The sequence below is a fragment of the Rhinichthys klamathensis genome, unplaced genomic scaffold, assembly GCF_029890125.1.
Source record: "Rhinichthys klamathensis goyatoka isolate OS25496 unplaced genomic scaffold, OSU_Roscu_1.1 h1tg000633l_1, whole genome shotgun sequence".
In the NCBI taxonomy this organism is placed as follows: domain Eukaryota; kingdom Metazoa; phylum Chordata; class Actinopteri; order Cypriniformes; family Leuciscidae; genus Rhinichthys; species Rhinichthys klamathensis.
This window is the reverse complement of record NW_026607079.1, coordinates 295,125-310,000: the sequence shown is the minus strand read 5'-3', so window position 1 is coordinate 310,000 and position 14,876 is coordinate 295,125. Positions and strand designations below refer to the sequence as shown.

Below are 14,876 nucleotides of genomic sequence, written 5' to 3'. Positions count from 1 at the left end.
GGCATTTATTATGCAGGACAGTCCAGTGTGTGACAGATGGTGTTCACTACAGCCCACAGTCAATGCCAAACGCAAGGTCACGCACAGCAGTTAATAACAATGAATTGGCTGTTATTTCAGCCGTGTATTATTGAAAATATCAGGCCCAGCGTACAGTATAGGCAGCATTTATACCTGCTGTGGTTTCTGGAACGATGAATCCTCTGCCTAAAGTCTCTGTGTTGATAAACGGGACCACAGTCGAACTTGAACCTGCAAAATGAGAGAGAGACAGAGAGAGTTACATCTACAATCACATTAATACAGCTGAGCATATTCACATACAATGGGGTCTGAAAGTCTGAGACAACTTTGAACATTTCTGAAATGCATGTACACACTATCTTGGTCAAGTTTTCAGAGTTTTAAAATATTTTTGAGTCTCTTCTGCTCACCGTGGCTGCATTTATTTGATAAAAAATACAGTAAAATCAGTAATATTGTGAAAAATTATTACAATTTAAAATGACTGTTTTCTATGTGAATATACAGTAAAGTGTAATTTATATCCTGTGATCAAAGCTGAATTTTCAGCATCATTACTCCAGTCTTCAGTGTCACATGATCCTTCAGAAATCACTCTAATATGATGATCTGATGCTCAAGAAACATGGGTTAGGTAACATAAAAAAAGGAAATGAATACTTTTATTCAGCAAGTACACATTAAATTGATCAAAAGTGACAGTAAAGACATTTATAATGTAACAAAAGATTCTATTTCAAATAAATATTGTTCTTTTAAACTTTCCATTTCTTTAAAGAATCCAGAAAAAATGTATCGCTGTTTTCACAAAAATATTAAGCAGCAAAACTTAATATTAATATCATTGTTTTTAACATCGATTACATTATTAATAACGCAGAACCAATAATAGAGCAGGATTATGTGAAACTGAAGACTGGAGTAATGATGCTGAAAATTCACAGGAATAAATTACATTTTACACTATATTCAAGTAGAAAAAAATGTAACGATATTTTGCAATATTACTGTGTTATTGTATTAGCAATCAAATAAAAGCAGCCTTGGTGAGCAGAAGAGACTTTAGTGTAATTTTTCAGTTTAATATTGCAAAATGAAAGCATTTCACTTCAGGACTCATCAAAATATGTGTTTGTGAACTGATCAGGATCATGTGAAACTGAAGACTGCTGAAAATTCACAGGAATAAATGACATTTTGTAATATATTCAAGTAGAAAACAGTTATTATTAAAAAATAACGATATTTTGCAATGTTATTGTATTAGCAATGAAATAAAAGCAGCCTTTGGTGAGCAGAAGAGACTTTGGACCGGCAGTGTAATCTTTCAGTTCAATATTGCACAATGAAAGCATTTCACTAGTGTTTTGAAACTTTAGGACTCTTAGTGCATCAGTGCATGTGTTTCTGATCAGGATATGTGTGAGAGATGTCGTACGCACCTGAGCAGATGGCACCAGCGTCCTCATGATGCCCGCAGTTATTCACTCCCCACCCCAGGCTGTAACAGGAGCTCAGGCTGCTCTCATGCCCGTTACAGTTGACGTTATCCAGCAGAATCCGGCCCGTGCCGTAGCCGAAGTAAGAGTTGGTGGGAGCAGCGAGTGCTTGTCCACAGCTGACCTGCTGACACACGACCGCCGCGTCTGCCATGCTCCAGTCGTCATCACACACCGTCCCCCAGCTGCCCTGGTAGTAGATCTCCACCCGGCCCTGACAGCGGTCCGCCGTGCCGGCCAGCCGGATCACACCGTCTCCTACAGCAGAGCACGCTTATCAACTCTCTGATCCAGGACCAGTTTCAGTTTTACAGTCGCTTTGGCGCATTTCTCTAGCCTGGGAAAACCCAGACAACTTCCGGCAAATTTAGATTTGCTCTGAAAGTTAGTCTGGCAAAGAGCTCATTCAAGCCCATTTCCAATCCGCCGAAATCGAGGCACCAATCAGAAGCGTTGGGGCGGGCTTTACACGATGACGACAGCGCTGGGATTTTGAAGCAGATTTTGTAGCCTACATTACAAAGATGGATGCCGCCGTCGAACATCACTCGTTCCAATCAGCTATCGCGTCTGTTTTAAGCCATTTGAACGTTTCCTTTTTGTTAAAAAACGAGCAAAGAACAACACTCGGAGATGTGTCTCCGCCGCTCTGCATACGTCATCTCCTTCATCGCTCTGATTGGGTTTAGGTCTATCCGCGACGTCCGTTGGTGACGCCCCTCTGGAAATGATTTGTCTATAGCCATGTTTCCATCCACTTGTCAATCGAATTATCTGAAGTTCGGTAAAAAACCTCATGCGAATAAAGCTGGTGAAAGTGTGTTTCCATCAAACGGCTTTAAAGCGGATAAAAACCTGTGTGTAATGACGTCACATGCTGTTTTGCGATCATATTGGTGTATCGAATTGATTTGAGACATGTTAAGGTGTTTCCATTCATTTTCTCACCGAATTGCACAACATTCAAGCCAACATTTGCGAACAAAGTTTTACTAGGCAAAATGGATCGCACCATAATAACGTTTCCATCCGCGTTTATCGCATAAGCCGTATATCCATCAAGATAAAATCCGATGAGACCGATCGTATTTCATTTGAGTCGATATTCATGAAATTCAATCGAATTTTACTGTTTCCATAAGGCATTTTTCATTCGATATCACTTAATGCGGATAAAAACGTGTGGATGGAAACATAACTTATGACGCTTTGCCAGACCATAACTCAGTTACAACTGGTCTGGTTTTAACCAGGCTAGCATTTCTCAGATCAGAATTAAAATCCTCAAAACGACCTGTTCAATCTTCACATCATCGTGTCACTCGTGCACATCAAAAAAGCAGTTTCTCATTTCCTTGAACAAGTTGCAAATGCTTTGGTTCATCCATGCAAATGATTATGAACAATTCTCTGCGGTTTCCTATATTATCAGTCGCTTATGTCATGTTGATCAAAATGTATTATAACGGGTCTCTGTTGAATAGCCCCATCCCCCCCCCCCCACACACACACACACACACACACACAACATTCAGGCATTAGTTCATAGCATAAGTCTTTACATGCAAAATGCTTGAACAAGTTGTCATAATACAGTATGTCAAGCATATTTCTATACATTTCCATTAGACTTTTTTTCTAAATCTGTCCTGTTCACATCTTTTCCTTTCTGTATCGCAATTCTGACGCAATGGTCTGTCAACAAATTACAGTACAAAAAGTGTAAATGTGAATCTTGTCCAGTCTCTTGTAATCAAACTCACACACACACTAAGGTGTGTAACCTACAATTTACAATAATGCTCATCAAAACTTTATCCATAGTTTACATCAGAACATCTCCAGAGGACACTGTTATACTGACACCATGACTAAGCGATCTTGACTGTGTTATCCGTACACAACGACACAAGCACTTGTCATTCTGATGCACTGAGAGATGTACTTCTGAGAGATGAACTGAGGAGTTTGAGCAAGAGAATGGCTTTTGCAGGTGTTTTGCTCTTTGTACGAATTGTTTTGAGAAATGCACTTACTGTTCTACAAATGTCGAGGATGATTCGAGAAATGTACCAAAGCGACTGAGAAAAACTGTCAAATGACTGAGAACTGTGGAAGTGCAACAAGGATTTGATGAGTGACTCTCGAAATACACCATTTTGGAAAACAAATCATTCTTGTTTTGAAGTAAGAAGAAACACGAACCCCTGGTTTCACAGATCAGGCTTCAGTAATCCCAGACTAAAATGCAAGTTTGAGGTGTTAGCCTGAAAGCATATCTTTAAATACGTCGATGTCATTGTTTTGTCTCAAGATACACACACCAGTAATGTTGGTTTTTAAGGCACGTTTATAAAAATGTCCTAATTGAACTAAGGCCTAATCCTGTCTAAATCTAAACTCTGTTTGTGAAACCAGGCCTGGCATTAATAAATCATGCATCAAATGTTAATTCCGAAAAAATAATTATAAAAATCATCTTTTAATGAAATCTTTTGACAAAATATAAAAAAGTTTGCCTAGTGTGTTTGTGTATCATAAGCCTATTGTGTGTGTGTCTGTGTGTGTGTGTCTGTGTGTGTGTGTGTCTGTGTCTGTGTGTGTCTGTGTGTGTCTGTGTGTGTCTCTGTGTGTCTCTGTGTGTGTGTCTCTGTGTGTGTGTCTCTGTGTGTGTGTCTCTGTGTGTGTGTGTCTCTGTGTGTGTGTCTCTGTGTGTGTGTCTCTGTGTGTGTGTCTCTGTGTGTGTCTCTGTGTGTGTGTCTCTGTGTCTGTCTGTGTCTGTCTGTGTGTGTCTGTGTCTGTCTGTGTGTGTCTCTGTGTGTGTGTCTCTGTGTGTGTGTCTCTGTGTGTGTGTCTCTGTGTCTGTCTGTGTCTGTCTGTGTGTGTCTGTGTGTGTCTGTGTGTGTCTGTGTGTGTCTCTGTGTGTGTGTCTCTGTGTGTGTGTCTCTGTGTGTGTCTGTGTCTGTCTGTGTGTGTCTGTGTGTGTCTCTGTGTGTGTGTCTCTGTGTGTGTGTCTCTGTGTGTGTGTCTCTGTGTGTGTCTCTGTGTGTGTGTCTCTGTGTCTGTCTGTGTCTGTCTGTGTGTCTCTGTGTGTGTGTCTCTGTGTGTGTGTGTCTCTGTGTGTGTGTGTGTGTGTGTGTCTGTGTGTGTGTGTGTGTGTGTGTGTGTCTCTGTGTGTGTGTCTCTGTGTGTGTGTCTCTGTGTGTGTGTCTCTGTGTGTGTGTCTGTCTGTGTCTGTCTATGTGTCTGTATGTGTGTGTGTGTGTGTGTGTGTCTGTCTGTCTGTGTCTGTCTATGTGTCTGTATGTGTGTGTGTGTGTGTGTGTGTCTCTGTGTGTGTGTCTCTGTGTGTGTGTCTCTGTGTGTCTGTCTGTCTGTGTCTGTCTATGTGTCTGTATGTGTGTGTGTGTGTGTGTGTGTCTGTCTGTCTGTGTCTGTCTATGTGTCTGTATGTGTGTGTGTGTGTGTCTGGTTTCCAGCAAACACACGCTGATATTCTCATATTGAGCGATGCTGCCACATAGACACAAAAGCCATTCTCATATTGCCAGAGGAACAAAGACTCAACCGATGATTTCATACCATAAATTGCCCAAACACATTCCCATAAGGCTTTGTTGCTTTCTTTAGTTTCTAGATATGAACTAGATATGAACTAGATATGGGTGGCAGCTCTTATGACTGAAAGAGGACATGAAAAACAAAGACAGGATGAACACGATCTCCTCAGAAACCGCTGTCATCTTTAGTTCATCGCTGCACTTTTAATCTGGGATAAATCATAACTATAATCAGGGTTATTACTAAAACGGTAACTTTTTAAAATATAATTTGAAACATATCATTTTTAAAGTCGTATTTTTTAACATTAGTTAATGCATTGACTAACATCAGCATTTGTTACAGTATTTATTAATCTTTGTTAATGTTAGTTCATAAAAATACAGTCGTTCATTTTTTGTTCATGTTAGTTCACAGTGCATTAACTAATACAATTTTTGATTTTAATAGCGTATTAATAAATGTTGAAATTGACATACACTAAGATTAATAAATGCTGTAAGTACTAAAGTATAACTAATGTTAACTAATGAACTTTATTGTAAAGTGTTACCACTAAAACAAAAAAACAAGAAGCATAGAAAATAAATGTAATTAAATTAAAAAAAAAACTTTTCAAAGTTGCTTTGAACATTTCTTGTTTTCATTTAGTTTAACTTAATATGCTAAAATAGCTAAAACTTAAAAGAAAATAAATAAAAACTATATGGACTTGTTTAAAAAAGATAATAAACATGACAAAAACACAACTAAAACGAAAATGGAAAATATATTAAAAAATAATTAAAAAATAAAATATCACTGACTATAATGAGACTGCACATTAGTTTTGATTCAGAACCTTTGTCATTTTTTCTCTTAAAAGGCCCTAAAATTGAACATTTTGGGTTATTCACTAATAAGCAGTTCATCATACATGTCTTAATTTATTGAATTAAATATAAAATATTTATTTTATTTGATTATTAAAACTAATCAAATCACAATGAAGTAAATATGAAGGTGAATTTTAAATCATTTCCCTAACAATTTATATAGTCAAATTACTGCTGTTTCCAAAATGTCCTTGATTTCACTTTCCATTCCATTTCCATTCTTTTGTAAAGTCTTGTTTAAGTTCCTGCGGATGACATCATCCTCCAGGAAGTGACATCATTTTGGAGGGAAATCAACAGTACAAAACAGTACAGGTGCATCTCAATCAGCTTCCGTGAATATTGTGCACTTATTATATTATATGCACTACATATTGGGACACTGACAACATCCTCGTTACACAACATCACTACTGGTATAATTTATGAACAACAGCAGAACTCATATATGATGTTATTTAAAGAATGTTATAAATACTTTGCTTGTTACATTGATACACGTGTTTATGAAATAACATTTACAGCTGTAAATAAATTATAAATGTTTGCTAGATTATGTTCAGTACCTGTCTAGCAGTGTATGCTTATCCTGAAATATAATTAAATTAGAGCTAGGAAACGATTAATCATCAATAATCACATCCAAAATAAAAGTTTGTGTTTACATAAAATGTGTGTACTGTGTATAATTATTTTGTATACATAAATACACACATATGCATGTATATGTTTAAGAAATATTTGCATGTACAAGTGAAACTCGAAAAATTTGAATATCGTGCAATTTCAGTAATTCAACTTAAAAGGTGAAACTAATATATTATATAGACTCATTACATGCAAAGTGAGATATTTCAAGCCTTTATTTGTTATAATTTTGATGATTATGGCTTACAACCTTTTCACAATATTCTAATTTTGAATTTGGGGTTTTCATAAGCTGTAAGCCATAATCATCAAAATTATAACAAATAAAGGCTTGAAATATCTCACTTTGCATGTAATGAGTCTATATAATATATTAGTTTCACCTTTTAAGTTGAATTACTGAAATAAATGAACTTTTGCACCATATTCTAATTTTTCGAGTTTCACTATATATTTATCCATAATTGATATTATATATAAATATTGTATATATTAATAACACATTTTTTTCTTAGATATATACATGCATGTGTGTGTATTTATACTGTATATACAAAAAAATTATACATTAATCGCAGCACTGAATGAAATAATAGTTTATATTTTAGAAAACATCTATCGTGTGTACAGTGAGTTTGCTCACGTGATTTATGTTTCACGTCCGTTAAGGAAACATTTAGTGAGCACTGATGCACCCTAGTTTTCACAGTGCATTATGGGACTTTTTAGGGAAGGATTCTGTGATTGACAGCTGAACTAGGGAGCGGATTGAGACGCACCCCAACTCTCTCTCTCTCTCTCTCTCTAAAAAAACATTCCATCCTGATTAATCAAATTATACAAATTAGTAAATAAAACTTACAGCTAATATGCTCATGTAAGAAAATCAACTTTAACTTACTCAAACCCGAGGCCAGACGGGACGGTGTTGTTGGCTCCAGGCCTCGAGACTCCACCACATTATTGCCTGTGAGGAACAAACAACACACCATTAAACACATTCATTATTAATTATCACCACATATTAGTACCAACATGTTTAGTGCAGGTGTTTAAATAATGCATGAAAATGTGTCTTGAGACAGATCCACTTAACTTCTCCTTAATTTGACTTTCATCAGCAGTGAGTAACAGAACTTATGGAAGATTGTTTTCACTCAGGAATAATGCAACTTTTTATCTCACAATTCTTAATTTTTTTTTTTACAATTCAAAGTTAAAATCTTGGAATTTTTACTCTTTTTTTTCTCAACATTTTTTTTTTTTGTAATAAACTCAGAATTGCAGGTTTACATTGCAAGAGAAAAACGATTGTGAGATAAATAGTCACTATTACTTTTTAAATCCATGGCGAAAACAAGCTTCTATAAGAACATGTGTGAATGTTAAATTTGAACAGACAGATCCACTTCATTTCTCCTTAATTTGACTTTCATGTCTATTGCAAGAAAAAAGTCTGAACTGTGAGATGTAAACTCACAACTGCAAGAGAAAACGCATTGTGAGATGAAGAGTCACTATTACTTTTTTATTTTTTTATTCCTTGGCGAAAACAAGCTTCTATAAGAACATGTGTGAATGTTTAACTGTAAATGTTGTCTAGAGAAGCCTAGCCTGAAAGTTTCAGTGTTCATTTGCTATGTGTCCAAATTTAACTTATGAGCAAAATTGGTAAATCGCATAAAACATTTTCCAAATAAAGCAGCGTTTCCATCTCATGTGTTCAAGAGAACAAAATCGGCACTTCCTGGGAAATTGGCCCCAAATATCTGTAATAAAAATGTAAGTTTCTGCAATCAGGCTCTTTCCCCTCCATCATAAATGAGTGTCTTAGAGCGTCAGACGAAACACAGTAAACGCTGTCATGTTCTCTTGCGTTCGGATGCTGCATGGTGTTTGTGAACACACTCGTGTGAGACGCTTCTGGAGGGAATTAAACCCAATCATTCTGATCACAGACTTTGACTCAGTGTTTTAGAAACACCAAACCAACATCTGAGATGCTGCGATGCGATTGGTCCGCTGGTTAGTCCAATCACAGCCTCAGCTGAGGCAAAGTCATGTCTGTTTCTTATTGAGCATCAAGGGATTTATTCGGTAAATGTGTTTCCACATAAAAATAGGTGGATGGAAACATAGCTAATGTTGACAGTATAACTAAATAATTTCTTGATAGACGTTCTGCTGACTCCATAACTCTACAGGCGACGCCACGTCTTCATAGCGGTAGCAGTTATTGATATTATTTTTAGTAATCATGCAACAATGCGAGATCAGCTTTGAATGGAAGTGAATCAATCAATCAAAACTAACTTTAGCTGGACAATAACTTTATTCTAGAGCTGCGGTAAAGCCTAAACATACGGAAGCGTATTGCATTCACTTGAGGAAAAAAATCTACTCTGTTTTTCTGAATTAACGAGTTAGTTATCTCAGAATTACGAGATATTTTTCATGGAAAAAAAGTTTTTGCTCTGTTTTTCTGAATTAACGAGTTAATTATCTCAGAATTACGAGATATTTTTCATGGAAAAAAGTTTTTGCTCTGTTTTTCTGAATTAACGAGTTAATTATTTCAGAATTACGAGATATTTTTTGATGAAAAAAAGTTTTTGCTCTGTTTTTCTGAATTAACGAGTTAATTATCTCAGAATTACGAGATATTTTTTGATGAAAAAAAAGTTTTTGCTCTGTTTTTCTGAATTAACGAGTTAATTATCTCAGAATTACGAGATATTTTTTGATGAAAAAAAAGTTTTTGCTCTGTTTTTCTGAATTAACGAGTTAATTATCTCAGAATTACGAGATATTTTTTGATGAAAAAAAAAGTTTTTGCTACGTTTTTCTGAATTAACGAGTTAATTATCTCAGAATTACGAGATATTTTTTGATGAAAAAAAAGTTTTGCTCTGTTTTTCTGAATAACGAGTTAATTATCTCAGAATTACGAGATATTTTTTCATGAAAAAAAGTTTTTGCTACGTTTTTCTGAATTAACGAGTTAATTATCTCAGAATTACGAGATATTTTTTCATGAAAAAAAGTGTTTGCTCTGTTTTTCTGAATTAACGAGTTAATTATCTCAGAATTACGAGATAATTTTTCATGAAAAAAAGTTTTGCTCTGTTTTTCTGAATTAACGAGTTAATTATCTCAGAATTACGAGATATTTTTCATGGGAAAAAAGGGTTTGCTCTGTTTTTCTGAATTAACGAGTTAATTATCTCAGAATTACGAGATATTTTTTGATGAAAAAAAAAGTTTTTGCTACGTTTTTCTGAATTAACGAGTTAATTATCTCAGAATTACGAGATATTTTATCATGAAAAAAAGTTTTTGCTACGTTTTTCTGAATTAACGAGTTAATTATCTCAGAATTACGAGATATTTTTTGATGAAAAAAAAGTTTTGCTCTGTTTTTCTGAATAACGAGTTAATTATCTCAGAATTACGAGATATTTTTCATGGAAAAACGTTTTGCTTTGTTTTTCTGAATTAACGAGTTAATTATCTCCGAATTACGAGATATTTTTGATGAAAAAAAAAGGTTTGCTCTGTTTTTCTGAATTAACAGTTAATTATCTCAGAATTACGAGATATTTTTGATGAAAAAAAAGTTTTTGCTCTGTTTTTCTGAATTAACGCCAGCAGCCATATCACCCTGTAGCCCAAGACTGGTTGCCCACTGAAGCTAAGCAGGGCTGAGCCTGGTTAGTACCTGGATGGGAGACCTTCTGAGAAACCCAGGTTGCTGCTGGAAGAGGTGTTAGTGAGGCCAGCAGGGGGTGCTCACCCTGTGGTCTGTGTGGGTCCTAACGCCCCAGTATAGTGACGGGGACACTATACTATCAAAGAGCACCGTTCTTCGGATGAGACGTTAAACCGAGGTCCTGACTCTCTGTGGTCATTAAAAATCCCAGGATGTCTTTCGAAAGAGTAGGGGTGTAACCCCGGCATCCTGGCCAAATTTGCCCAGTGGCCTCTGTCCATCATGGCCTCCTAATCATCCCCATATATATATACACTGATTGGCTTCATCACTCTGTCTCCTCTCCACCAGTAAGCTGGTGTGTGGTGAGCGTTCTGGCGCACTATGGCTGCCGTCGCATCATCCAAGTGGATGCTGCACATTGGTGGTGGTTGAGGAGATTCCCCCTTCCATGTGAAGCGCTTTGAGTGCCTAGAAAAGCGCTATATAAATGTAATGAATTATTATTATTAACGAGTTAATTATCTCAGAATTACGAGACATTTTTCATGGAAAAAAGTTTTTGCACTGTTTTTCTGAATTAGCGAGTTAATTATCTCAGAATTACGAGATATTTTTCATGAAAAAAAGTTTTTGCACTGTTTTTCTGAATTAGCGAGTTAATTATCTCAGAATTACGAGATATTTTTCATGGAAAAAAGTTTTTGCACTGTTTTTCTGAATTAACGAGTTAATTATCTCAGAATTACGAGATATTTTTTCATTAAAAAAAGTTTTTGCTTTGTTTTTCTGAATTAGCGAGTTAATTATCTTAGAATTACGAGATATTTTTCATGGAAGAAAAGTTTTTGCTTTGTTTTTCTGAATTAACGAGTTAATTATCTCAGAATTCCGAGATATTTTTCATGGAAAAAAGTTTTTGCTTTGTTTTTCTGAATTAGCGAGTTAATTATCTCAGAATTACGAGATATTTTTCGTGGAAAAAAGTTTTTGCGTTGTTTTTCTGAATTAGGGAGTTAATTATCTCAGAATTACGAGATATTTTTCATGGAAAAAAAATTTTGCACTGTTTTTCTGAATTAACGAGTTAATTATCTCAGAATTACGAGACATTTTTCATGGAAAAAAGTTTTTGCACTGTTTTTCTGAATTAGCGAGTTAATTATCTCAGAATTACGAGATATTTTTCATGGAAAAAAGTTTTTGCACTGTTTTTCTGAATTAACGAGTTAATTATCTCAGAATTACAAGATATTTTTCATGGAAAAAAGTTTTTGCACTGTTTTTCTGAATTAACGAGTTAATTATCTCAGAATTACGAGATATTTTTCATGGAAAAAAGTTTTTGCTCTGTTTTTCTGAATTAGCGAGTTAACTATCTCAGAATTACGAGATATTTTTCATGGAAAAAAGTTTTTGCTCTGTTTTTCTGAATTAACGAGTTAATTATCTCAGAATTACGAGATATTTTTTCATTAAAAAAAGTGTTTGCTCTGTTTTTCTGAATTAACGAGTAATTATCTCAGAATTACGAGATATTTTTTCATTAAAAAAAGTGTTTGCTCTGTTTTTCTGAATTAACGAGTTAATCATCTCAGAATTACGAGATGTTTTTTCATGAAAAAAAGTTTTTGCTCTGTTTTTCTGAATTAGCGAGTTAATTATCTCAGAATTACGAGATATTTTTCATGGAAAAAAGTTTTTGCTTTGTTTTTCTGAATTAACGAGTTAATTATCTCAGAATTACGAGATATTTTTCATGGAAAAAAGTTTTTGCTCTGTTTTTCTGAATTAGCGAGTTAATTATCTCAGAATTACGAGATATTTTTCATGGAAAAAAGTTTTTGCTCTGTTTTTCTGAATTAGCGAGTTAACTATCTCAGAATTACGAGATATTTTTCATGGAAAAAAGTTTTTGCTCTGTTTTTCTGAATTAACGAGTTAATTATCTCAGAATTACGAGATATTTTTTCATTAAAAAAAGTGTTTGCTCTGTTTTTCTGAATTAACGAGTTAATTATCTCAGAATTACGAGATGTTTTTTCATGAAAAAAGTTTTTGCTCTGTTTTTCTGAATTAGCGAGTTAATTATCTCAGAATTACGAGATATTTTTCATGGAAAAAAGTTTTTGCTTTGTTTTTCTGAATTAGCGAGTTAATTATCTCAGAATTACGAGATATTTTTCATGGAAAAAAGTTTTTGCACTGTTTTTCTGAATTAAAGAGTGAATTATCTCAGAATTACGAGATATTTTTCATGGAAAAAAGTCTTTGCACTGTTTTTCTGAATTAACAAGTTAATTATCTCAGAATTACGAGATATTTTTTGATGAAAAAAAAGTTTTGCTACGTTTTTCTGAATTAACGAGTTGATTATCTCAGAATTACGAGATATTTTTTCATAAAAAAAAGTGTTTGCTCTGTTTTTCTGAATTAACGAGTTAATTATCTCAGAATTACGAGATATTTTTTGATGAAAAAAAAGTTTTTGCACTGTTTTTCTGAATTAACGAGTTAATTATCTCAGAATTACGAGATAATTTTTCATGGAAAAAAGTTTTTGCTCTGTTTTTTTTAATTAACGAGTTAATTATCTCAGAATTACGAATTACGATTACTCAGAAAAACAGAGCAAAAACTTTTTTTCCATGAAATATTATCTCATAATTCTGAGATAATTAACTCATTAATTCAAGTGAATGCAATACACTTCCGTATAAATAATCTCTGTTACTGTAATCTCCTATTATCACTGTAAAGCTGCAGTGAAACTCTATATTGTTAAAAGCGCTGTATAAATGAAGGTGACTTGACTTGACATTTGTGCCGACTGACTCCACGTACCTCTACAGGTGACGGCCACGTCTTCATAGTGGTAGCAGTTATGGACGCCCCATCCCTGATTCCCACACTGACTCAAGTCCATCTCTCCCCCTTTACAGTCCACGTTATCCAGCAGGATTGGCCCGGATCCCTGCCCGAACCTGGAGCTGCTCCCCACGGCCACGGCCACTCCACAGTCCAGCTGTCGACACACCACGTTCGAGTCCACCATGTCCCAGTCGTCGTCACACACCGTCCCCCACGAGCCGTTGTGGAGAACCTCCACCCGACCCTCACACGGGTTCCTGCCGTTCACCAGTCGCACTGGAGGGAGAACCGCGGGGAGACCGTTTCTAAACAAGTCTGTGTTTATTTGATTTATGTGAAATAATATGACAATTTTAAAATAACTGTTTTTATGTGAATATATAGTAAAGTGTCATTTATTCCTTTGAATTTTCAGCATCATTACTCCAGTCTTCAGTGTCACATGATCCTTCAGAAATCACTCTAATATGATGATCTGATGCTTGAGAAACATTAATTTTTTCAAGATTCTTTGATGAATAGAATGAAAATTCAACATTATTCATTTGGAATCTTTTGTAGCATTATACATGTCACTTTTAATCAATTGAATGCATCCTTGTTCACTCTAAAAAATGCTGGGTTGTTTCAACCCAAATTTGGGTCAAATATGGACAAACCCAAATGTTGGGTTAAAAATGTAATTAAAAAATGTACAGTTGAAAGTGAAAGTTGAAGTTGGGTTAAAATTTTAAATTACATTTTTAACCCAACATTTGGGTTTGTCCATATTTGACCCAAATTTGGGTTAAAACAATCCAGTTTAGAGTGTTGGATACTAGTATTATTTTATTTTTATTTTTTATTCTCTTTTTTTAACTTTTGCTTAGTTTATCATGGTTTACACAAAAATTTGAAGCAGCACAACTGTTTTCAACATTAATAATCAGAAATGTTGAGAATCTAATCATCATATTTGATTTCTGAAGGATCATGTGAGGGGTTTATTTCGCTGTTATTTTAAGTGTGATTTTAGTGTTGTGTTTTTATGGTTGTCTTTATGTGTTTTTAGATATTGTACAGCGTTTTGTTCAAATGGTCAGTTGTGTAAAAGTGCTTAATAAATAAAATGAAACAAAACGACGCTGAAGACTGGAGTAATGATGCTGAAAATTCAGCTTTGATCACAGGAATAAATTACACTTTAACATAGAAAACGTTTCTTTTACACTTTGATAATATTTCACATTTTTACTGTATTTTTTTAAATCAAATAAATGCAGCCGTGACGAGCGGAAGAAACTTAACAAATAATATACAAACAAATAATAGACTTCAGGAAATAATTTGGCACTGAGTTTGATTAATAGAAATACTTTCTTTTTACATGTTTTATTCTCTGTGAACTGTGGCAGTGACATGGTACTGAATGATGACCTTATATTGGTATACAGAGCCGGCCCTAGACCTTTGGGGGCCCTAAGCAAAATTTGGTTTGAGGCCCCTTTGACCGTTTTAAGGCCTAAAGAAAAGCAATGACTACCTTATAACTATACCATACTATATAACTATATTATACTGTATATACTATGTTTGATGTCTAACAGGAAAATTATGATACCACTGAGCTGAATGGCAGTGCAAGACACACACACACATATGTATTATATATCCATGGTATTACAAAAAATAGACACTCGTGAATATAAA

General features: G+C 34.8%; 1 protein-coding gene across 1 annotated transcript in view; it reads right to left on the bottom strand.

The window, feature by feature from the left end:
• The window catches only part of LOC130076200 (scavenger receptor cysteine-rich domain-containing group B protein), a 34,640-nt gene that overhangs the window by 8,801 nt on the left and 10,963 nt on the right, over positions 1–14,876 (bottom strand). Inside the window, exons 5-8 of the mRNA XM_056241194.1 lie at positions 13,161–13,463; positions 7,509–7,574; positions 1,467–1,781; positions 175–252 (exon numbers count right to left, since the gene is read on the bottom strand). Coding sequence (XP_056097169.1) covers positions 175–252; positions 1,467–1,781; positions 7,509–7,574; positions 13,161–13,463 — 762 coding nt within the window. The remainder of the gene's footprint in view (positions 1–174; positions 253–1,466; positions 1,782–7,508; positions 7,575–13,160; positions 13,464–14,876) is intronic.